The sequence below is a fragment of the Rhyacophila brunnea genome, unplaced genomic scaffold (assembly GCF_057557595.1).
Source record: "Rhyacophila brunnea isolate RB1 unplaced genomic scaffold, BYU_Rbru_1.0 scaffold_16, whole genome shotgun sequence".
NCBI classification, from domain to species: domain Eukaryota; kingdom Metazoa; phylum Arthropoda; class Insecta; order Trichoptera; family Rhyacophilidae; genus Rhyacophila; species Rhyacophila brunnea.
In genome coordinates, this window is record NW_028232816.1 from 10770851 (window position 1) to 10798042 (window position 27192).

The 27192-nt window shown below is 35.8% G+C and overlaps 1 protein-coding gene across 1 annotated transcript in view; it reads left to right on the plus strand.

Moving 5' to 3' along the window:
* AkhR (Adipokinetic hormone receptor) overlaps positions 1-26461 on the plus strand; it is an 83569-nt gene extending 57108 nt beyond the window's left edge. The window contains exons 5-6 of the mRNA XM_085943590.1: positions 193-316; positions 24687-26461. Of these exons, the coding sequence (XP_085799716.1) occupies positions 193-316; positions 24687-24906 (344 nt within the window). The 3' untranslated portion in view covers positions 24907-26461. The remainder of the gene's footprint in view (positions 1-192; positions 317-24686) is intronic.
* The last annotated feature ends 731 nt before the right edge of the window (positions 26462-27192 follow it).

A 27192-nucleotide genomic window follows, 5' to 3' on the forward strand; every position in this document is an offset into this window, starting at 1 on the left:
TGAAAACAGGTGCCGGAACGCCGTTCCACCGCGATACATGACAAAAAAGCCCCGTAGAGAGGTAATAAATTTAGAGGGGAAACCACCATGAATATTGGGAACTCCAATGGTCTGAAGTCTCTCTGTCGTCACACCAAAACAAAAGACCCTGCATAAAACATATTTATTTTAATTTTTTTTTATTTCCTATAGATAAGATGCGACGGTCGAGTCTTGGGTTCCTGGGCCGAGCGAGATCAAGGACCCTGAAGATGACCATCACCATAGTCCTTGTTTTCTTTGTTTGCTGGACGCCCTACTATGTCATGTGTATATGGTAAGTGACTTCAATGATTATCATCCTTAAACTAAGATTCAGTGGCAGGTGGTGGGGCTTAACCATTGATTACCTTTTAAATATACATACCTTCATTACATTATGTACCAAGCTACTAATATTAATATGATCTTAATGATGAGGAAATGAGTATTTTTTCAGAATAAATAATATGATTATCTGAGTCGTTACTTAATCACATCTAAAAAACGTACTTACTTCAAAATAATAACTAAATTATTAATAATTATTATTATAGACTTAACATTATCAGTTTTCAATAATGACATATAGCGAGCGTTTTTACTTACATAGGGTTTATTTGATTCGCTCCCCAGTATGCGTAGCCGTATACTAATGTTAATGCATTCACATCATTAATTTATTGTAGAACGAGATTTGTACCGCGGCGACGGGATGGGATTGAGTGACCCCGGTTAACGAAAATTAAACGCTACAGCTTTCTTAATTTGTACATAGGTGTCACCATGAAATAGGGCGTATTTAATTTAATTAATTCTTTTAATACCGCGTTATCATCAATATGTACTTAGTTACATAATTTACGGTCAGTGCTTTATTTATTTGTATAATAACAATAAATATCTCTATAAAAATGTGTCGGAAAATAAATTAAATAGTTCATTTAATCATGTAATTAAGTAGTTTTATTATGACAATGATATCGGACGAGTATTTTACAACGTTTCTCTTAGCTCGTATTCTTAGTTGTTTGGTGGTTCTTTGACCGGTACAAATCTTGCAATCGATTTTTAACTAACTTCCCGACTAGCTAGACATTTGAAACTTTTAGAATATATCAGAACTCGATGCCAATGCATTTTTTTCAATGCTTTTAGACATCTTTAAGTTGAATTGAATTCATTTTCAGTTAATTCTGTTTTGTATGAAAAGTTATTTCGACACCATTATCGGTTGGTCTGGGGTCCTAGCAATTAAATTATTAATATATACGTGCGTTACTATGGAAATCAATATGACATGTAAAAATGACATTTCAGTATTATTTCTATCAAGTACAAATTTTTTTGATCGTTTAAGCTAGTCAAGTCAAGTTTATATGATTCAACAGAAAATTTAAAAACGTTGTATATAAAAAGTTCTTTTTATCTTGTAATTATTTGACATGATAACGATGTGGGGATGGTTCCTACTAACCCTTAAGGCAGAGCCGCCTTTGCTAAGATTGTGTACTCAACAAATTTTTGCAACAATTGCATACTACAATTACAAATATTATTATTATTAGTCGTGGATGAAAATATTCGCAGAAACACTCTACTAAGAGGAAATATTTAATTTTACCTATTTCATTGTACCTACTAAGAACGTAATTTGAAAACCTCTAATAAAATATCACAATCTGAGAGAAGCTTTACAATGTAAGCTACCAAGTCAAATAATAGACATGTACTTACAAATTTCTTACAACTTACTATGCAAAATAATTAATACTACCGACCGAGGGATCATTTCATGAAATTTGAATTTAACTCAAATGGAATGAAATTATGTATGTTCAATAATTAGAATGTTACATTCTTAAATCTTTTGAATTATTCGTTGAATAAAAAAAATGTTAATTAAAAATTATTAGAAAGTTCAAGTAAGTTGAAAACCAAAAATATTAGAGTAATACCTACTTTGATTTAAAATACAAAAGCCGATCGGCAAATAGTAGCTCAATTTGGAAAGCGCTTCAGTGAGTATTAAAAAGCCAATAGTTAATATCTGTCGTAATTAAGTATATCCCATAACATAGTGGACTATGTGCGTGGGCGCGATACCCGAGAGATGCAGGTTTGATTCCTGCGGGGTGTCTTACTTTTTTCAAAGAGATGTTTTCTATTGGTTATAATATATTTTCTCAGAAGTGTTTACAAAATGATGTATGTTCAAAACATAACACCATAAGAAAACCCACGTATAACGCGATCAAACATAATAATATGGAAAAATAAAAAAAAACTTTGTTACTATGCCCACATAAAAGTTTTTGTGTCTCTTGAACAATTGTAATAATGATTTATTCATGGTTTTCTAGTTACACTGACAATATATGATACGTTATCTTTGTACGTATGGATAAATTAACAGTATATTATGTAAAAACATTTTTTTATCTGATGGGTGTCAGCCTTATTGATTTTTGCATACAATTCGACATATTACCTGTAGAAAAATATTTTTTTAATTAAAGGTCTCTTTTACACTTTTAATATCATAGTATTTTATGACATTTTTATTAAAATCAATGACCTCGCAGTGATGACATTTTAATCAGGTGTAATTAAAAAATAAGTACATTTGCCTAAAGATTGTCTTTTGTTTGTGTGTATTACAGTAAAATCATACCGAATAATATATTAAATATAATTCAATAAATAGAGAATAATATCTTGATACCTACTATGGTTTAAAAAATATTGCTATAAATATAAAATAACGACAAATAGTAAATAAGTGAATTTTATTCAGAGTGATGATTTTATAAGAATTCTGCATAATCTCAAAGAACTTTCGAGATTTTCGCCTGATATTCTTGTCAGAGTTTTCGTCATAAAATTGTGTTTCATCCTAGGTACAACTTCGGTATGTGCATTTATGTATCAGTGGCGAAGGGTGGATGTAGGTTGTTAAGATCCGACATAAATAGTTCACACTAAACTTTATCAGTGAAACGTGTTTGTTTTCATTGAACTAATACAACAATGTGTAGATAGTGTTTGTTAGATTTTAAAATTCAATTAAGCCCTGCCTAATCCAAGCCATAGTAGATAATATTCAGTCATACAATATTCTACAAAATATCTTAAATTATGCTATTAAACCACACATAACTTTAGATCAGGGACGGCTCTTGTATAGGAGCAAATGTGCACTGATCTCCCAAATTATTATGTAATAATATGTACGTATTCAAATAACTACATTTATTGTAACAATTAATTATTGTAAAATATCTATAATTTGTCGCCCATCCGCTAAGCGCATCCACGTAAGTATTTCTGGCGTATTTTTAACCAGCCGCTGAGCTGGAGATGTGTATACATCATGTACGTCTTTCATAGTATTTGTTGAATGTTCGAAAGACGACCTGTACTTCCCGAGTGCCCGACCGTAGACGATTTTTTTGCATGCTGCCGAAATGTAACCTCACTGAACGTACAATTTTTACCTTGTTTTGAGCAATGTCCTCCCTCCTAGTGCTTCAAGTATAACCAATAGATGTCGCGATTGACTGGCGCGTTTATAATAATATTATTGTACGTACGTATGAAGTAGGTAAAAAGTTCCCGCGCAGTATTTAAAAATACTAGGTATATTATTATTTCATACGTTATGACGTTATGAGGTAAATGCTCTGTTGTTTGATGTGCCATGTTAATATTGAATCAATCAACATATCTATTAGAGTAATATTGAGATAATTAAGTTAGGTACAGCCATCTCACCATACAAATACGATTTTATAATTATTTTACATTTCAAAATTAAACACTAAATAATTTGAATATAAATAAATCTACAGAAAAGTAAGCCAGTAACATAATACATACAATATACCTACTTATACTTACTATTATTTTTGATGTTGAATGTCTTTCAAATCAGTCCCATTTGGAGTGCAATTTTGGAGTGGAGGTGTACAAAAGTGGCAAATTTTTAATACAAGTGATATCCCGTTGGAAAGCTAATGATCCATGCCCAGTATTTATAAAAATGATACAACGCGCATATGATAATGATGTGGGATGACAAATGAGGATTTTACGGCTTTTTCTCAATGACACACGTCTAAAATACTTACATCAGTTACGAGTGACAAACATGGTAACTATGTCAGCACATATGAAGTGTAATTAGGTACAATAAAAATCGAAAAATGTGTGTACCTATTGCCTTTTGCATCATACTTATCATACCAGAGGCTTGAACTTTGTAACTTTGACAACAAATAAATGCTGTTCGTGAATGTAAGCGTCGTTTAGCATACGCCTACCTCCACCACGAAGGCTATTGCAGATTTTTTTTCAATACCATGAAAAGAAAAATGCATGTCTTTATTTGCACTCCCTAATTTTATTATCACCGGCCGCCACTGCTTTAGATATTATATAATTATATAAGAATATTTTTTATCGATTATGGTTTGGTTGTGCAGGGTTTAATAAATTGTACAAATCTAACCAACACCATCTGTAATATGTATTCTTAATTCAACGAAAACATATAAGTATGACTGAAAAGTGTGCATTATTTTTATTAGATTGCCCATAGCATACCTAAGCTATTATGGTTTGGTTTAGGCAGGGTTTAATTGAATTTTGAAAACTAACTGACACCAGCTGCAAATTGTATTCTGAGTTCAATGAAAACAAATAAGTATGAGTGACAAAGTTAAGTGTTCACTATTTATGTCGAATCTTAATAGCCTACCTCCACCTTTCGCCACTGAATTACCAATTATCCTTAACTCTGGAACCCTATTGGATACCTCGTCATTACTCTTTTCCTAATTAATTGGTCTAACATTTCCATTATTATATTAGAATTACAGCCTACCACCACCCCTCGCCACTGATATATATATGAATGTTCATACATGTGTGTGCGCCGGACCTGAAACCTTCAGGGGCGGAGGTTGCTCACATTTTATGATTTACGCAAACACCAACCAAAAAAGACCATTTGAATAAATATTTTGCATGCATTATGCATATTTAGAGTGTTGCCATGTCAATAATAAATATTAATAAAGCAGGGGTTACTTTAACCATGATGTGTGCATTCTTATTCAATCACCAATAAATTACTGAAAATTTATAATTATTATTTACTATTAATCTATATTATATTCAGTGCACGTTTGCAGCTTTCATAATTTTCCTTTGTACTTATGACAAACATATATATATACCTAATATATTTTAAAATATTTTCTTAACTATTATAAATTATTCTTGTGTGTTTACAACAATGACTGCAATCTATAGATCATTTGTTTTTCTTCAATAAATTTCGTAAGCATTTTCATATGTAAGATTCAAACAGCTGTATCTCTAAAACTATATTTAATTGGACACAATGTATATTAACTTTGTTACTTGAAATAGATTTTAAGCCATGTTTGATCATAATATGAAGATCATAGTATGGGCCTTCACAGAGTGGAGGTTGTATTAACAAATTTTTGTTTTTACGATAAATGGATGTAACCCACTTGCTCATCTTACTAAGTCCATTATCTGGGTCAAAACACACATTGAAAAACGACATGTGAATTTTGCCAGACCCGGGGTTTGTACCCGGTTTCCACAACATTACAATCATACAGCTATTTATATATACAAACAAAGAAAACTACTGAATTATTTTTGTACAGATAAGTTCCTACAATAATTGCATTTATATTTATAACCACGTCTTTAAAACCTCATATTGTGCTTTATTTTAACTAATAAAAAGCCATTCTCTAGGTCAAAACACACATTGAAAAAAAACAAAATGTGAATTTGCCAAACCCGGGATTCAAACTCAGGACCCACGACATTATAAGCATGATAATGCGTAACCGCTCGGCCATCGTTGATGGTAATCCGGGAGTCTACTAAAATATATACTATTCCTCACGCAACACTCTACATCAGGGGTAGTCAACCTTTGAATACCTACCGCCCAGTTTTGTATCTCTGTAAGTAGTAATATTTTCTAACCGCCCACCGGTTCCACAGTAATGGTGATTTATAAAATAGGGAAGTAACTTTACTTTATAAAATTTATAAAGCAGGGTTACAGCTAGACAAGTTAAAGTATATATTAATAACTAGGGGCGGTAGGTTATATGAAAGTATGGTGAAGCAGGCAAGTATGGTGAAAAAGTATGGTGAAACAGGCTGATAATCAATTTGCGGCAAAATTTCCACGTTAACATTATATTATGTGGGTACGTTATAATGACCAAAGTAAATCCTCCGTGATGCCCTGCATTTTTTTTTATCGCGTCGCCATTTCTCATAAGTTATCGGCTGTTGTCGGCATGCTTCATTCAGTTGTATGAGGAAACCAAATCGTTGCCTATCTCTACTTTTAATACATCTATGATTAATAATTACTTAACAAATACTTTATGTCAGACTTTCGCAGTTCGAAGTTTGGCAGAATAAATCTTTATAAAACAACTTACTGTAGTTATATCTATCTTTTTATTTATACTTTGCATACATTTATGAAAACATAATGATAAATATTTATACCTTTATGATAATTTTTAAAACGTTTTGGAAACTTTGGTGTAGACTGAGTGAAATTGAAATATCTTTTCATAAATAAGAACATATTTGTTCCAATTATATACGGTGGATAACGACAATATGGAATAATAAGATTCTTATAAGGCAAGTATATGAAAATTTCCCAATTTTCTTTTCAATAATATCAGTATGAATACCTACCCTTTGTTAAAATAGGTATATTGGTGTTTCCTCCATTTCGATTCATTCATTTCCTTAATAATATTATTATAATATATTCAGTGTTTGATTTGAATATCACAATGTGGTCGATTTATTTTGTGCGCATAAATTTTCCGAGAAAAATATCCTTATAAGATTACTCGCCAACACAAAGAAAACTAAGCGTCTAAGGGACTTCGGAAAATTTTCCTTTTGAAGTCAAGAATCAAAGAAAATTTCCATTCAGACTTGTAATGGAATTTCTATTCATTGTAAACATTATAAATAATCAGTATTTTTCAAATTTGTTTTAAGTATTTATTTGCTTATTGATTCTACGTTCAGTTTGCGAGTCTTCATTTTTTAACAAATTGATGCAGTAGTATTAAAAGTGGGCTTTAAAGCAGCTGTCCCCAACCGGTAGTCCGTGAGAGAATTTTCGTGGTCCGCAGAGTAATTTGAGTATATTTGCAATTTTCGTATTTATTAAAAAGTTTCAGTAAGTATATTATTCTTTCTGTCGTTATTATCCAAAGGACCCAGACACGGAAATACGTGGATAATAGATCCATTTACAAATCGATAATAATTGTAATTTGAACATAAAAGAAAAAGAAAATTGATCTATCATCCGACGATGGTCCCAAAAGTAAATTCCACTCATCTGTATCAAGATCTCATTTTTGGCTTTCTGTTAAAAACGAGTACCGAGTGTTGGGTGAAAAGGCCTTAAAATTTGATTCCCAACAACTACATATTTGTGTGAAGAGACATTCTCATCAGTTACGGCAATTAAAACGAAGTACCGCAATCGGCTTGAAATACAAACGGCTCTCCGTGTTGCAGTAACGTCATTGGAACCAAGAATCCAACAGCTTGTTTCGAACAAGCAGCAACAAAGGTCACATTGATTATCTTTCTGTCATTTTATGCACCTCTATGCTGACGTAGAATTCATATTAATTTAATAATTTATTGTATTGATTCTTTTATAATTAAATTAAATTTTAAAAGTTTTTTTTTTGCATTTTTCGTAATGAATATCAGTGTTAATAAGTTTATTTATTATAATTCTTTTATTATTATATTGACATATCGAATTTTTAATAAGTGTGGAAGAAAATACGTGGTAGTGGTCCACGGGATTCAAGATTTTGAGTTTAGTAGTCTGCGAGGTCCAAAAGGTTGGGGACCGCTGCTTTAAAGTACTGCAGGTTTGTTATGTTTTCGGCAATGGAAATCCTTACCAACGGTCCTCGATCCTTCACGCGGTCCAGTTGAAGGTGTATGTCAGTAATAAGACTCGATGGATGTTAATCTTCAGAGATGTGTATTCGTCAATTCTCACTTTATAATTACATGGTGTATAAATAAAATGGAAAGAACTCAGGAGAGTTCTTAACAATGGTACATAATTAGTAACTTAGGGTGTCGATGAATTAAGCAAAAGACAATTTATTGTCATTGGCGAGATATCATAGAGAGGGGAGTTACTGATTCATAACAGGTTATTCGAAAGAAAAATCCAGATAACTTTAATTCAATATGCTGATATACACACAATGATATATTCGTATACTTCGGTGAATGCTTCCTTCAGGCGATAACATAATTTCAACTAGGATCACTTTTGTTTTGTGTTTATCATCACTTTACTATTCAAAGCACTTAGTTTTGAATTCAATTTTTTTTTTTTTTTTTTTTACATATCGTGAACATTACAAATTATAAATTTAAGACGTTCACAACATTATATTTAAAAACACAGAAGAAATAAATATATGCAGTATCACAAAAACAGTATGAAAAGTAATAAAATTATAAAAAAATATAAATTATAAAGCATGGAAGCACACCGAATGAGCTAAGTGGACCCTATTTTAAGAATTTATAAAACAACATCCACCTATACTCATCATCACGTAGGTGGAATATATCAACATCCGAAGCGATTTGGTTGAACAGAGTTATTTCCCTCCCAATTGGCATCACCAATGACAGGTTAGTTCTGCTCCTTGGGAGAACAAGCAACTGATACTCCCGATTTCTAAGATCACTATCAGGGACACACATTTTGCGACTTTATTAAAAACAAATGAAATACAACATACTGTCTTCGCATAATTTACCAGTAACAAGATTGTAATCGTCCAGTAAGCGTCAAAACCTCCTAGAACCCCATTGAAATCTTTAAAGCTTTTCACGGTTTTATATGTATATTCGAGTTCATACTGATTGACATTGAATTAATATGATTCCAAAATGTTATAAACGTAAAGAAAATCGCGCAGCATTCAAAAATAATAATAGGTGCGATCTGTGAATAACGAAAGGTGACTTTGTCCCTTTGTGTTATTAATGAAAAAGGGTGACCTTCAACCAAAGCTTCTCAACATATGAATATATTTAACACCAATTCTAACATAGCATAATAAAATACACCATCATCACCTGCCAGAGTTGATTCGGTATTACATAAATATTTCCTCATAGCTCTTTTCACAGTTTTTCATCGCCACCTGTTTTCCGCGAACTAAAGGTCCTTTTAAGCGGTCAGTGCAGTTTTCCGTTCAGTCTCAGTTATGTTGACAGTCTAGTTCGGAAACGGCGTTGCATTTATACTTATATAATAGTGCTGTACAATAATATGAATGATGAATGACTCAGTGTATATGCTTTAGTATTTTTTTTTGTAATTTTTAATAACTATGTCCTTGCTTTTTCGTACAAAGTGGTTGTTAGTAATTTTTGAACAATCACACTCAGGCTTTGAGAAAATTACACAAATATATAGTGTCCTCACCGGGATTGAACCCAGTGCTCCCCGGATGGAAGGCCAGAGCCTGCTTTAGTTTTATTGCTGAAGAAAAGAAGTATATTAAGCAAAGACTGGTAAAGTACCCAAGATTAAAATCATCACCTCTTTTGACATCAAAAGAAATCTGATATCTATATATAGAAATCTGGGATGTTAACTGATACAATAACTTTTGGCAAACCCATCGAATCACGTATACGCATCAGTTTCAATTAGCTTCCAATACCTGGGGTCCGAAGAGATTAACTGACAATTTAGACTGAACTGACAACTGCACAGACCGTCTAAAAGTGCATTTTATCTTGTAATTATTTGAATATTTATTTTTGGTCGTTCCTTCTCGTGGGTGAGGATCGTGTCCACATTGAAATTCTGTTATCTTTTTAGCAACCTAGACTTTCCACTACACTCGATCTTCTGCTCCTTAACTTAATAGCTCCAACGCGCCGACGCTTTCCTCTGCTTCGCCTTCTCACATCCAAATCGCGTCAAACAATATCTCAAACATATTGTCGAGAGCTTTTCTTTTATCTGTAGTCTCTGGATCAGTGGCGGCTGGACGACTTTTTATGTATGCATACCTACCTACATTCTCATGATACATTACCTATGTACTATAATAATATGATTTTATTAATAAGGAAATGAGTAATTTTTCAGATTAAATAACATGATTATATGAGTCGTTACTTAATCACATCTAAAAAGCGTGCATAAAAATATTAACTTAATTAATAGTTCTTATCAGTTTTGAACAACGCCATACAGGAGCGCTCCCCAGTATGCATATACGCTAATACATTCACATGCTTTGTAGAACGAGATTTGTACCGCGGCGACGGGATGGGACTGAGTGACCCCGGTCAGCAAAAAATAGACGCCATAGCTTTTTTAATTTTAATTAATTATTTTAATACCGCGTAATCATCATTATGTTATTTTATTACATAATTCACAATTATTGCTTTATTGCGATAATAATAAATGTTTCTATAAAATTGCGACTGGTTTAGATGGATAAAATAAATCAAATAGTTCATTTAATCATGTAATAAAGTAGGTAGGTATATTATGGCAATGATAAAAATAGCGGACGTGTGCTTTTGACATGATAAAGATGTGGTGATGGTCCCTACAAACCCTTAAGGTAGAGCCGCCCCTGCGCTGCGAAGTAAGCAATTGCTGTCCGCTCACTTGCCTTCGGGTGTTGCCCAATCACGTTTGCCATCTCATACAGCCAAAAAATCTTAAATACATACATAAATACACACCGTATACTGATGATCGACTAATCGACTAAAATTTACTGAAAAAAAATTAGAAAAAAAGTTGGACTGAGTGGGACTGACGTCTGTCACTTTCCCGGCGACTGCTTTGGCCTGTAAACTATCGATCCGTCTATGATGCATGCGAATTATTTTTTTATGTGTACGTTTAAACTGACGTCAGGACCGTAGCAAGGTCTTTTGGCGCTCAGGGCAAGAGGTAAATTTTGCGCCCCCACAACCCTACAAGCCGTGTTAAAAAACATCACGACTGACAGTTAACTTTCCGGGATAATTAACTACCTAAATACGACACATATTATTTATCACCTTTTTTATTAATTTACAGTTAAGTGATATGTTAGAATAGCCCTGCAAGTGGTGTCTATATGCAATGTCTCTAACGTAAGTTGTGGACATACTGCAGTCTGCAATTTAGAAGAGATCTTTATTTAGCTACGTATCTATATTTTTCGACTTATACGAGGTATAAATGAGAACTTTGCAGTGTTGACCTAGTGTATCTCCCTGATAGTTATCTTAGAAATAGGGAGCATCAGTTGTTTATTCTCCCAAGGTGCAACCAACCTGCCACTGATAATGCCAGTTGGGAAGGCGATAACTATAATCAACCAAATTGATTCGAATGTTGATATATTCCACTTGCGTGAGGTGAGTTTAGGTGGACGCTATTTTATAAATTCTTAAAATAGGGTCTCCTTAGCAAACTCGGTGTGCTTCTTTGAAGTTCTATAGATGTATAATTGTATTTTCACTGCTTTTGTATGTTTATATTACTTTTTTATATTCTTATTTTTATCCTTTTTATTACTTTTCTTTTTCTTTCTTCTCTATCATGATGTTTCATGTCATGTTGTGAACGTTTTAAACTTATGATTTGTAATGTCCACAATGTGTTTGTTTTTCGCTCACCTGGGCCCCTCAGATGATGGTTACTTAAACTCTGACGGTTAAAATTATTAAATATGGAACATGCTTTACCTACTGATTCTCCGAATGCTGGTTGTCAAAATTCGAAATAAAATTTATTTTTTAAAGTAACCGAATCCGAAGGATTCAAACAATATTACTTTTATGAAAATTATGTAATTACAATAATAAAACTAAATAAGTAATAATAACAGACGAACAATACGTCTGGCTACTAAGCGCAAAATAAAAATAATCGGCGCGCGTAAGCAATCGGGGCGGGGCGCGGGCGTGCTGCGCGTTTATAGTTATTCTACGTCTATTTTACGTGACGATTTTGCGTCGGAGATCATGAGTAAAGCATGTTCCATGTTAAAATTACTTACATGGAAAAAATCATATTACAGATTCAGTGTGTAGTGTTGTAGACAAAAATGTTTGAAACGTAGTATGTATTCGAATCCTTATCAGAATAAAATTCGATAACACAAATTGTTTTGCGATTCGGCCGCCAGGTGTCAATACAAATTGCAAAGGCAGCGCTGTAATATAGCGTAGACATGCCGTAAACAATGGAGGTTTTCTTCGTCCATAGATCAGTATCGCGAGCGTCTCGTTACGCGAGTCAATCACTTTTAATGGACATGACTTTTGTCAAGAGATGGCGCGCGTGTCGAATGTCAGCGAATGATTGACACAATATAACCTCACCTTTAGGTTACCTACTTCGTTTGGATTTTGATAAACGTACACGCTATCGTCTCACGATATTCATTTAATACATATAATTTATGAAACAAAACTATTCATCGAATTGAAAAACATTTGTCAAGAATAAACCAACTAGAATCTGAGTATTAAGGGCTCACATGCCCAACGAAGGTCAAAATGGAGCATTTATGGTATTTTCAAAGCATTAGCCTGAACATCCCTTAAATGTTATAGATAATCTATTTATCAGTCGGAAGCCAACAGCGGTGGAGTGAGGTTGTACAACTTCGCTTGAGTACTCGGGTCGCTATTCGCCTGGTTACTCGCGAACGGTTATAAATACGGGATACAACAAAAATAATATTGTTTGTAAATGAATTTGACAATAAACTCAACATGTGTGGTCCCATGTGATTTTGACAATCAGTGCCAGTGCTTGAGAAAAAGTGAAAAATATTTATTGTTGCACGGATAGTGCACTTTGTGCGGGGAGTGCGTCAAACGCTGTGAAGCGAGGGGTTGTCCACACTGTTTTTTGTTCACACTGTTGCGCGAATTCCAAGACCGCGTGAACGGCAAAAGCAATAAAATGGAAAACACCACGATGGAAGTGAATGAAACCAAAAAAACGAAGAAGAAAAGAAACGATGATGAAGAGGAAGTGGTTGGAGAAAAAGAAGAAGAATGGCAGACGGTGACCTCTGGAAAAAAACCCAGAAGAGACTCTGGGGTCACTCCAAAGGGAAACCAAAACATCGTCATGATAGCGACGGGAAGTAAAATTCCATTAAAATTGAAAATAGCGCAGATGCTGCATAAGGCAGGAGTAAAAGTACAGAAAATTTACAATACAAATTTAAAGACGTACATCCAAGTAGAAGATGAAAAAGAAGCAGATAAAGTGAAACAAGCTGGAGAACTCAAAGATCTCGGTTTTGTGACCAAAGAGAATGACTCCTGCTCTTATGGAGTAATAAGAAAAGTCGATATTGATATGGACCTCCAAGAACTGCAAATGGAAATCAAAAGTGATGCAAAAGTAATCAACCTTAAGAGGTTGACAAGAAAAGGTGATACAGGAGAGCTGACAAAGACCTCGTCAGTCAGTATTAAATTTGGGGAGAAAATATTGCCGAGAACAATTTACATATATGGAGTCTCTTTTGCTGTAGAACCGTATGTATTCAGGGTTATGCAATGCTACAAATGCTGGCGATATGGGCATATCGCGAACAATTGCGGACGTACAGTAGAAACGTGCCCTAAGTGTGGTGAAAACCACAAAACCTGCGAAAAAAATGAGGAAATTACGTGCATCAATTGCAAAGGTAACCACGCGGCAAACAGCCAAAAATGCCCAAAGTGGCAAGAGGAAAAGAATTGCAAAGAAGCAATGAAAAAAATGAACATACCTTTCAAGGAAGCAAAAAAAAATATGTTAAATAATAGCTATGCTGACATATTAAAACAAAAAAAAATCGTAGGAAGAGATGAAAGCGAAACAATTCAAAAAACTAAGGAAAACAAAAAGAAAGAAGAAGCGGTGGTAGAAGCTTCAGGCTCAACAATAATATCTACAGGTAGCAGCGTAAAGCCTACAAAAAATAAGAAAAATTCTAAGGGGAAGACAGAGGTTAACGCGATGGGAGAAATTATGAAAGTCTTGCTGAAAGGGGGAGACTGGCAGCAGATCATTAAACAACTAATAATTAAAGCAGTGGACTGGGTATGCAAACAATTCAAAGAAGGACACTTAAAGGAAATTCTAGGGGAGGTTCTGGAGCAAAATGGATAATAAAAAACAAATTAGGATTTTACAATGGAATGCCAGAAGTATGAAGCAAAAAAAAGGATGATATAGAACTCTACTTAATAAGACAAAAAAATTTCAATAGCATTAATCTCAGAGACTTGGCTGAGGTCTGAATTAGACTATCTGAAATTCAATGATTACACGATGTATCGAAAATACAGAAGGGATGGATACGGAGGAGAGCGATTCTGGTGCATAAAACACTGGCGTCTAAAGAAGAAAGAAAGAAAGACGGAAGAGCTAGACAAAATAATTATAAAGCCATTTAACAGAATAGGAGTGAGGACCTGATCGAAGGATCCCCTTCTAGAAGAGAAGAGGCGATATGACAGCGAGTCGCAGTCAAAGCCTCGGTAAAATCACAAAAAAAAAAAAAAAAAAATCTATTTATATAATTTTGAAGCCTTATTATCATTTATATTTATTTTAAATATTTGATGGCTGCATAAAGTATTTAAATTACATAAAATACTATTCTGTTATACCTCTCGATATATTGTTTTAGAATATAGTCATATTTCAGTACATCCATGTGCAGTGATGTTAAGATTTTTTAGATTTATTAATTTTTAAACCCATTTATACCATTAGTAAAATTTATGTTGACATTATAGTGAAATATTTATGATAAAAAATTATATTTATAATCTGTGTGATCCCAAATTTCACAATAATTAGGCATTTTGTTTTTCAAAAAATGGGCAAGATTACCTCATTTGAAGATAATTCTAAAGATACTGATTATAAGCTGTCTTTGACCATTCAAATGTGATAAAACATCCTACGAATAATGATTGTTGTATAATAATTATGGACCTAAGAATATGGTAGATTTTTTTTTTTGAAATACGCCATTTCTATTGATATTTCCCAGTGGTTAAGCTACAGCATACGGCCGTAACCATAAGTTGACAAACGATAATTGAAGTATGGAGTAAGATCATGTTAACGCACGTGTTTGAACATGTACATAACCGAAAAAAACGTTTTTTTCCGGCTATGTACATGTTTGGTTCGGTTAAAATAAATATAAAGGATAATAAGGCTTCAAAATTGTATAAATAGATTATCTTCAACGTTTAAGGAATGTTCAGGCTAATGCTTTGAAAATACCATAATACCTCCATTTTGACCTACGTTGGGCATGTGGGCCCTTAATACTCAGATTCTAGTTGGGTGACCTACGAATTATAATTTATGTTATACAAGTAAAAAATAGTTTGGGGAAGTTTTCATGGTTACATAATATGTAAATTGTAAGTAGGTACCTAAAACTTTTCACCGTGGCACAGTTCGCCGTGAGCTTTCTATCGGAAAGAGATGGCCGTATACTATACGGTCTCCAATGTTATTAGATTAAATATGAACATTAATTCAATTTTCATAGCTGATTTTGGCAAAATTCATGAATTCAAGAATGAAAACCTAACCTAACCTAACAGATAATCCAATATATATCGGCTATTTTCAAAATGTGTTTGCTGCTGGCTTCCTGTAAAGTGTAAACCGACAAGAAGCGTGTTGTGTTTAGTTTATACATATATTTTATGTCGGCACTATACGACCCAAAGAGGTTGGGATGTCTAATATACGGCCATATATTTCCAAAACAACATTTTACGGCGAAGTGTAATAATTGTACGTAAAAAGTTTCCGGATACGAGTTTTCATATCCACACATAGACCTCAAACATCTGACTGTTAAACTGTGAACAGTTACAATTATGTTAATTCTATTACTTATTAGACTCTTCATAGCCATGCATAACTCTTCTTCAGCCATGTATTGGCCAATATTATAAGTGGACACAGTAAGCACAAGATCGCGCCACTTCCCTCGGTTCATCGCCACAACTCACACCTCCCACTATGTGAGACCTGCAGCGCGTATATCTCTTTTGTAGCACCGCTGCAGGGTAAGCGAGGCTCTCCCACGTCGACGGAACCCTTGATGTTATTGATAAACTATTTCTTTTATCCAACGAATAAGACACTAAAAAATAACAACCGCTGGTTTTTATAGAGCCTTGAAACTTGAGAGACGCTGGTTAAAAACACTTTTCCAGTCGTTTCAAACAGATATTGCGCGGTAAAATATCTAAACCACTTTCACTCCGTTATATATAGGGATTCCGATGGTTCTATTAGTAAGGACTATTTCTTTTATTCAACGAATAAGTCACAATATTTGGGAATGTAACATTCTATATAATATTAAACATACAGCATTTGAAAACATCTCATCCATATACACACTAGAAGAAATATTTTTTGTATAAAAAGTACGACACCCGACGGGACTTGAAACTGTAGCCGCTGGACTCACGCCAGTGTGCATTTACAATTAAGCTACGGGCATCCTACTTGATTACGACGATTTTAATTAGTGGGTAGTTGTTACGTGAAATGCTTATCAAATTGCGTTATAATGTTGGCTACCGGTTTTAGTATATTAAATTAAGTTAGGTATCAATTAATTCCTTAATTACTAACCGCCGTCGTGGATCACTCCTTGAGGTTATGCCACAAGGGTGCGGAGTGTAGCACTCTGGTGGCATCTGGAACACGTGAAGTGTCTCCTTGTGATTATTTCAATCACAGAGGGCTACATTGTACGCTCACTAGCAGAGTACTTGTAACGCGGTCCTATCAATGCACTCCTAAGCCGGCTCTCACATCTAAACTCGTCTCGTCTGCCGCACAGCCATAAATCAAAACTTCTTGGAACATCGATCCGGTATTGTATATGAAGACCGCACACATCTACCTAGCAACAGTCGCACGTAGCCTTACGAAATGTATAGATATTTGGATGCGGCGATCGGCGAACCGGTATAGGAGTCACGAATTCGTAGGTGTTCGTATGCGATCTGGCGTCTTCATCACGAGAAGCATGCGATTTGTTGATGGCAGCACTAGATGTTTTTTTCAAACTAAAAAGTCGCATTCAACCAATGTGCGGAGCTACATTTGGCAACGTGTGTTTTGTGAATAACGATAACGTCACACCGACGTATTCGACACGTTGCAGGCGAGGCGAGTTTGGGTGTGAGAGCCGGCTAAGATTCGGCGGAGAAAAGTCAAGCCCATTGAAGCCTCCCCCCCTGCCAACCCTGTTAAGGGGAGACGTGCGCTACGTAGGTCAAAATGGAGCTTTTATGGTATTTTCAAAACATGATCATCATGGACATTTCTTAAACGTTGTAGATAATCTATTTATATAATTTTGAAGCGTTATTATCCTTTATATTTCTTTTAAACATTTGATGACTGCATAAAGTATTTTTATTACATAAAATAGTATTCTTTTAAGCCTCTCGATCTAATGTTTTAGAACTATAGTCATATTTCAGTACATCCATGTGCAGTGGTGTTAAGATTTTTTACATTTATTAATTTTTAAACGCATTTATAAAACCATTAATAAAATTTATATTGACATTATTATAGTGAAATATTTACGATAAAAAAATATATTGATAATCTCTGTGATCCCAAATTTGACAAGAATTAGGCATTTTATTATTCAAAAAATGGGCAAGATTGCCACATTTGAAGATAATTCTAAAGACACTGATTATAAGCTTCTATGCTATGAGCTATGTCTTTGGCCATTCAAGTTTGATAAACATCCGACGCATAATGATAGTTTTAAAATAATTATTGACCTAAGAATAAGGTAATATTTTTTTGAAATACGCCATTTCTTTTGGCATTTCCCAGTGGTTAAGATTCAACATACGGCGGTAGCCATAAATTGACAAACTATAACTGAAGTAGGGAGTAAAATCATGTTAACGCGCGTGTTTGAACATGTACCTAAGCGTTTTTTTTTTTTTTAAACGATGTTCAGTTTTAGCCTAGTTTTTAACCTAGTGTTTAGTTTGTAAATCAGTGTCAACATAAATTCTAAACTAACCTACCAACTAAAAGTATTCGTCAGAATATAACCGATTTTGGGTGTAATATAATAATATATTGTAGAACAGGTAGCACGTTGAAATATTATAACTTAACATTTTAAAACGTTTTCTATTTCTAATAACATGTCGTTTCATTTAGCAGAAGTTTTTGAAGAAGAAGCATTTGTATTATTTCGTAGAGGGCTGCGTAGAACCGTAGATGCGTAGAAGCATCTACGCCAAAACCGTTTAGTTACCGGACTTTATGGACCGCTCTCTTATATAATACATTATTTTACTGTTACTTACAATATGATTTTGTTATTCATATTAACAAAGTATATTCCTGGGGATTTTTACGTGGTATGGGTGCTACGAGACAAATCTCCCTTCTCCGATGTGCCGTCAGATAAAAACGTTTGGCACTGATTTACATAGCCAATGATAATGAAGAAAGGGTGTAAAAATACAAATTTATTGACATAGATACTTTCTTAAGGTTCTTCAGTTGAGACATGGTCTAAAAATATCGTGACTAGGCGATGCGCGGATTGTGCAAATGACGCGTGCCGAACGAAATATAATTTATCATAAAAATTCAACATGCGTCCATTTAGTGTTATGTTTATTGTTATATTGGTAATAATAATATTATATTCATTGACATATTTTCTTTTTCATTTTTTTTCAAGTTTTTTATTCATCTTTAGACGATTTAAGAATATATTCCTCCGACGCCATGACAAAACAAATTGACGTGCTCACACTTCTACCGTCGGTCTCCGATTGGCGACGAGTGCGGAATTTCGTCGCACCTACTGTTGAAAATTATTTGCCGTTTCATTGATGTATGCTCTTAATAATTATTGTCGACCTTTACAGACCAAGCGTTGCAAAATCGGCGTCAAAACAATCTCGTCCTTACCCAGTAAACACTTGACAAGACTTTCACTACTCGCAGTCTAACATAGGCGCGCACACATAAAAATAGTTTGGGAGGGTCCATTTCGAAAAAATATCAATAATAATTTATTATTGAATTTTATTGAGGGGGTGGAATTAATACAACTTATCCAGGAGCCAATGCCTTCCACATTTACCTCACATCCTACATATGTATAGCTTCTTGTCGTATCAACCGTTGATCCCCGTACATTTCCGAGAGGTCCGGCGTGATGGGTCGACCAGATAAGTGAGATAAACGCACATTAAAAATTTGCTCTTATAGTAAAAAAGTCGCCTGCGGCGCTATTTTACTTCAAAGATATTAACATTTTAAAATATGTGGTTATGCAAAAAAAAATTTGATTATTTTGTGTCAATACTCGACAACTATAATATAATTCAATTAGGTATTTCAAAAATACAAAAATCGCTAAATAATTTTAAAAAATTCTTGTATTCACGTTTGTCACATTGCTTTTAACCTGAGCGATAAGTGGGGGGCCCGCCAAATATTCTAGCCTGGGGGCCCGTATCAGGATGTGGGGCCATGGCCCAGACACTCAGTTTTTGCGTCTAGTGATGAACGCCTTGTCTGCAGTTATAACCATGAGCTCACCTACAAGTTGTTACGACCTATTTCATTTACAAGTGGTTATCGAATGTGTGTGGCCTAATGGTCACAATTATTAAGATCATTAGTGTCTGTTTATGTCGTCCGCGCCGTCTTGTGTCTTGACAGTCTATTAAATAAAGTGTTAAATACCTCAGATGGTTTCACCAATTCACGAGTTTCACTGACACAGGCCGCAAGACAATAACAAGAGGGTAGGGGTCAACCAAATTATCCGCGGTACGTTCCTCAGTCATTAGGTCATGAAGAAGAAGTAATATTGTATTAACCTAAATAATTTTCCCAATTTGCATGCTCACCGTGGCCGAGCGGCTTACGCGTCGGTTTATAATGTCACATATTATTATTTTTCAGTTTGTGTTTGGGGTCAGAGTATGGACCTAATAGGATGAGCAAGTGCCTAACATCTATGACAAACAACTCAATCCGTGTCAGCATATTCATTGGCGATATTAAATATCCATTTCCCGTAGTGTCCAATTCTGGCAAACTCAGTAAATAGCTGACTACAATGATTATTTCCGCGATATCCATTTTTCCACAAAGTCAGCTATATCCGATCACGCAAACTCCATATAAAATAGTTGACTCAATTATAATAATCATTTCCTAAATATTCTTTTCAAGATATTATTTTTGATTGTGAGTACGTCAATAAATAGCGGATCATAATTCATTGGAGATGTCACTCGAATATGAGTTCCCGGTCTGTTAGTATCTCTGTATCGCTCTGCACAATATCTCATTCTACCGAGATTCGGACCTCGGAACAGTATCATAAGTATTGTAACATAACTACTGTAACATACTCTTGTACCGACTGCTTACGCTGCAAATAAAACTCGCTCCTCCATCCATCGGAGCAACCACCAAATCTCGACTTCTTCACCCACACATCCATTTCACGTAAAAACAAAAAAAATCTGTTGATACATATCTCTACTTTGTGGAGGCCCATATTATTATGATCTTATCAGGATCGGACATGGTATAATAATGAACAATTTGTATTTTTTTCGGTCCAAAAAGGTCCAGACCCGCAAACCCTCACCCCTTGCCTGGCAGTAGCTAAGAGTGGAGGTAGGCTCCTAAGATCCGCCATAAATAGTGCACATTCAAATTTTATAGTCATACGTATTAGTATTTATTGAACTAAGGCTACAATTTATAGATGGTGTTAGTTAGTTTTTAAAAATCAATTAAACCCTGCCTAAACCAAACCACAATAGTTTTGGTATATTTTGGGCGATACGACAAAATTGTGGACACTTTTTCATTCATACTTATTTATTTTGTTTTCGTTGGATTAAGAATACAATATATTACACATATCGTTGATTCATTTTTTCTAATTCATTAAGCCCTGCCTAAACCAAACGATAATCGATTAAAAATATTATTTTATCTATAAAGTATACAAAGTTATGTATGATTGCATAATTTTAAATATTTTATAGATAGACGACTATTTTTTGACCATTATCTATTATGGCATGGTTTTCGCAGGGTTTAATTGAATTTTAAAAACTAACCAACATCATCTGTAAATTGTAGTATTATTTCAATGAAAACAAATACGCATGACTGTCAAAGTTTAGTGTTACTATTTATGGCGGATATTAATAGCCTACCTCCACCATTCGCCACTAGCGCCTGGTCTGATATAAAAACTTTTGTGGGCCATTCATTTGTTACTAATTTATTAATTCTTCTCTGTGCAATTCAAATGATAATAATTTCTGAAAGCTACACTTATTAGGCTGACAAATTAGTATTAGATAAGTCTATGAGACAAGCCATTACTCAAAGTCAACGCAAGTTTCTGCGTAAAACAGTGTTTTGAGTATTCAAGACTTGTCGTTGCTTAAAATTTACTTAATGAATTCCAATGTGAATTTTCTACGTGATGTGTCATGCCTGCCGCTGCTTACCCTTTTCTAAGGGATGAGACGCCCTTATAAAAATAGATACCTGCTTACCGTCTCTGTACACGTTTTAAATGATATTAATGATGGGATTTCACAGAATCAGGGAGAAATGGTGTTTCTGAAAAAATGAGGAAATAAATATCGGAAAAATTATCAGTTACTAGGGTGGAATTATCAGTACTTTGAGCTCGTGCTTGAGTCTTGAGTGGTGTTTTGTAGATTTCAAAAAATATAATAAATCTCTTTTTTTAAATCCATTAAAAGGTTCACACGTTTAGGCTAAGCGCGCAAGGACGATTACTTAAATGTCAGATTGACAATCTGATAGTTTTTTTAATGGTGCTTACATGTTAACATATAGTTTTTAACTTTTGTTTATTGTTGCTTGGGGCTGCCAACCTGTCAGCAACTACCTCTGGCTTGAAGATTGGGAAGGGGTAATCTGTGTTGTAGGTTGTAATAAAGCTCCTCCAAAGAGATTGCAACACCGAATGAAAGTACCAATACCGGTATTTCGGAATTACCTATTGAATACTGGTATTTGTGAAATATATGAAAAAACAGAAGTATTTACTAATAAATATAGATATTAAAATCTCTTTAAAATAGGTAAATATACGATGTGGAAGAAATACTGATGTTTACAAATACCTGCGTTTAAATTAGGCACAGGCAAATCCATTATAGTCGAGCGTCAGGAAGTGGAAGCAGTCATCAGCCCGACAGACGAAGAGATAACCAAGACCCCGGAAATCAAAATTGCGGTCACCCCGGTAACCGCAACAATTGAAACACCGAAAGCGAAAACAGAGACACCGGAAATCACAACAGAAACACCGGAAATCAAAACAGCAATACCCAGAGATATCCCGGATGCTGACCTCAGCAGCGACGGCGACGAGAGCCTGTTCACTCCAACGGGCTCTCCTTACATGTCGCCGACCGGAAATATCCCAGAAACAGACGACAACCCGGAACCTGACACAAACATAATATCCGCAGACGCCACGACAAAAATAATGACAACACTCAACATCGCAGAGACCAACATCATTGCCAAACAATACATTGATGGCATCCTCAACATAGCGAACAACCTAATCGAGAACGACGCGAGCACTCTACCAACAACAGCCTCAAAATGTTATGAACGCATGGGCCTCGAGGAAAACTTCTTCTCAACGCCAAAAGCGAAAAGAATCATAACGGACATCCTCAAAAGAGCAAGCAAACATAAAGTCGAACTAGACCTTGAAGGAGAAGAGCCCAAACTAAAGATAATCTCCGAAATACAACTCGCACAGCTTCGCCATGAACTGGAGAGTATTAAGACCTCAGGCAAAAACCGACAACCTCAAATCAGTGAAACAACAAAGCTCATCATGAACCTTCACGACAACGATAATATTCAAATAAATATATCAAGAAGACTAATCCGAGAATTTCACCAAATAATAAAGGAGTACCTCCCACACCAGCTCAAGTACCTACCAGACGATATACCCGATTCGGACACAGAACTCCCGGAACCAAACCAAGAGGTCACCCCACAACAGGGGTGAAAGAAAAGGAAACCCAGAAGAAAGACGCACCATCGCCGACGATAAGAAGAACGAAGAACGAGGAAGGAAGAATGAAGATCGCCGATACAATGGATTAGAACGTCGCGAAGCAAAGAAGAGGATGCGGTGGCCGAATGAAGAGTGCACCAGGCTCTTACTACTTATTAATTTTGAAAAAAAAAAATTCGCAAATTTTCAAAATCGTTATTTTCACCACAATACTTGAACTTGAAGACAGCAGCCTCACCCGGTCCTCATCAAGAACTGGGAACCTCACATCGCCACAAAATCGATTCGAAGTACAACACCTTAACTTGGAGGCTGCAGCATCTACCGGCCCTCATCAAGGACCGGGCAATTCACATCACCACGTAGAATCAAGCGAAACCTTCACCCAGAGATCAAGATTAGAGACGAAAGGGATAATGCTAAACGTATGTGAGCCCCAAAACCACTGAAAAATGATCCAAAGTCAAGTCAAGTCAAGTCGCATTACAAATGGCAGGTTAGTATTACACCTTGGGAGGACAAACAGCTGATGCTCCCGATTTCTAAGATAGTTATCAGGATTACACAAGTCTATACTACCAAGAATGGCAAGTTCTCATTTACACCACGTATAAGTCAGAAAAAATACATGGCAATATATTTGTGTATAAAGCCACAGTGTGTAAATATACCTAAGAGAAAGTCAGTTGGATATAGCCACGGATAGTATCCATACAACCTCAATTAAATGAGTCTCAAAAAATTCTTAACTCGCTCCACAATAATGTCGTATTTCATCTGATGCGGGGCCTAAACAATCGACCCACTCTCAAGCCGGCTTCTAACTAAAGAATTATACAGGATTTCTAATACAGTAACATCCGAAAAGACCAGGGAAGTACGTAAGACGAAGCCCAACATTTGTAGCACCTTGTTACAAATGATAGGTATATGGCCACTAAATGACAGCTTACTGTCAAACGTAATGCCAAGATCCCTTACAGATAGTATTCGCGAAAGAACTCTGCCATGCATCGAATATTGGAAAAATAATACTCACGAGGCTCTGGTAAATGATAAAATATTGCTTTTTTCAATATTGAAGTCCAGTTTGTTACGTCTGCTCCAATCTAGTATAATATTATCTATATCAAGTTAGAGTTGACGACAATCGTCAAACTCTCAAGCCCTCTCAAGCCGGCGTCTAACTAAGGAGTTATAGATAATGTTTAATGCCGAAACATCCGAAATCACCCGGGAAATATGCAAGATGAAGCCTAACATTCGTAGTTTCGTTTTGTACTGTTATATAACTCCCAACCCAATCACGTAAAACTAGCAAAAATACATTACTTCAAAGTGTGAATAAATTTTAATGTATTACGATTGTTTGGATTCCAGGTACTGGGTGGACCGCGAATCAGCACTGAAAGTCGACCAGAGAGTCCAGCGAGGTCTGTTCCTGTTCGCGAGTACGAACTCCTGCATGAACCCGCTCGTCTACGGCGCGTTCAACGTGCGCGCACGTGCCCAGGTACAGCGCGGTCATCGATCGCCTAGAACGCAACTTAACGAGTCTAGACTCACGTCGATATCCGTGTCACTAAGGACTGTCGATTAAATAGACTACAATCCATAGACAATAGTTTAAATTTTAATTATTTATATAATCGTTTGGATGTGCAAACACACGTTCTAATGTGATATTATCTCTACGCTTGGCTGGCGACCGTCGCATTACCAACGCTATGACAGTAGTTTTCTGTAGTTATGTACAATGTGGCAGAGCACGCTACTATTAAAAATGATAATACGCATAGCATAGCGTATGGCGGTACAGAGTATGACTGTATATAAGTAAACATACTTTGACAAGACTGTAGATGGCAATCAAATTGCAGTACATCCCCGATATCAGTCACAGGTTGTTGAATTGGACATTCAGCTATTTACAAAGGTTACTGACTTCTACCTTTCCCTGGAATATGAGCTGAAATAAGTTATATGTTTCATTTTGGAAAATATGGCTGAAGTATGCAGAAACCCAAGTCAGAAAAAAGTCTTTGTGCATACCACCTAGTAACTACCCAAATATTCCGAAAAATCATTTCAGGCGTTTGGTAGTGGAGTGATATATTTAGTTAGCTATCACATTCAGGTGTATTGTATTGGAATGGGTTAACACGTCCTCATTGGTAATGTGACATAATGAAGATCATTATTTTGTTCCCTCTTTGGCCAGGTGATCGAAGATGATTTTCGCTCTCTATTCAATATTAGCCTACGTCAGTGGTCTTTACTAGAGGTGTGTTGGAAATACTGTCACCAGTTTGTGTACTTAAGTATCGGCATGAAACTACCCATACTCAGTCCGTGTGGCTCAATAAACTTGTTCCAAGAAACTTTTTCGAACACATACGATGAAATCATCGCGACTTGCTAGTTGGTGTTGGTAGACGTTCAATACTAATGACATTAAATGCACGCGAGTGAGATAGCATCATACACGTATGTCGAACTGTGATACACTCAACTGTAATTGGCGTCATTGCTCTCCCTTTCTCCCCAGTGGTAAAGTTGGTATTGTGAAGGGCAGAAAGTGTGACAATTTCGCGTGACGCCAAACGCTCTATGTTATATCCCAAATACTAGTAAGTATTTTGGAACAAGTTTCGATACTAAGTATTTTTTATACTGGTAGTAAGTATACTTATTCATCAAAATCGACCAGTTTTCCCACCTTTAGTCACTACACGTGTCCCTTTGGTGTGCGTGTGCGGTCCTTCAGAAATATTGAATGTAAAAATAAAACTATAAAACAATACGCGCCATTTGCCAGCATTATGTTCTGTTGGGGAAATGAGAAAACAGCGCGATTACTTTTTTTAAGCCATGTTCACTCCTAATGGAATTTAAATGGACCTCCTACGTGGAATGGAAGCTTTTGAAGTTAAAGACCCTCCACCAAACCCGCCCCGTACCACCCTCGGTCTTAATCGAGAGTATCACGGGACCCGTCAATTGGTGATGTGAAGCATCTAAGAATTGGCCTGGGAGTGTCCTGGGAGAAGATGCCCAAGACTTAGATTGCTACGCTCAAAGTGAGCTCTGACTGAGTTTACTGAGTTTACTCTAATGCAAAGTGCCAGGGAGAGAAAAAGCACATGGAAATTACTAAAAAGAAAATGAACCTACTTGATTTTTAAATTAAAGAACGAAGCTAATCATACAGGCAGCAAAAATTTATGTGAAGAGATCTTCACGCCCGTAGTAAGACGCCGCAAATTTTTTGAAAGCAAGATAATTGGCCTTAGTAGCAACCAGGTCGGACGGACCGATGGGTCCAACAGCTGGTTGGACCGACCTGAGCATTTCCTCCCGTTCGGAGCACATACTCAGACACTCCCATAGGATGTGGTTGGCATCCTGTATTTCCCCTCCGCATGGACATGTCGGACGGCTTGCAAGTCCAAGCTCGAAGAGCTTGCCAGCAAATCCACCATGACCAGTCACAAATTGACTGGTGTAATGGTCTGAAGTCAGATATTTGGTTATCTCCATTCGCCACTGTATGTCTGGAAAAAACATATATGTGTGCCGGCCCTTGGTCGATTCGTCCCACTTTCGCTGCCAGGTCTTAATGGCCGCATTGAGCAACATGAGTCTAATTCTGCGCCTCAATAATGCTACTCCTTCGCCAGCTAGCCGAGGAGGGGGGACGAGGTGAAAATCACCAACGTCGGCCTCCTCGCCCTTGAGGAGCAATATTGAAGCGCCGCTGACCTGAATATGCAGGTCAAGTGGGAGAATGCCAGCCAGGACCGGGAGCGCGTCAGTTGAGGTAGTACGGCAGGCCTTGGTAATGGACAGAAGCGCGATGCGCTGTCCTCTTAAAAGAGAGATTCTA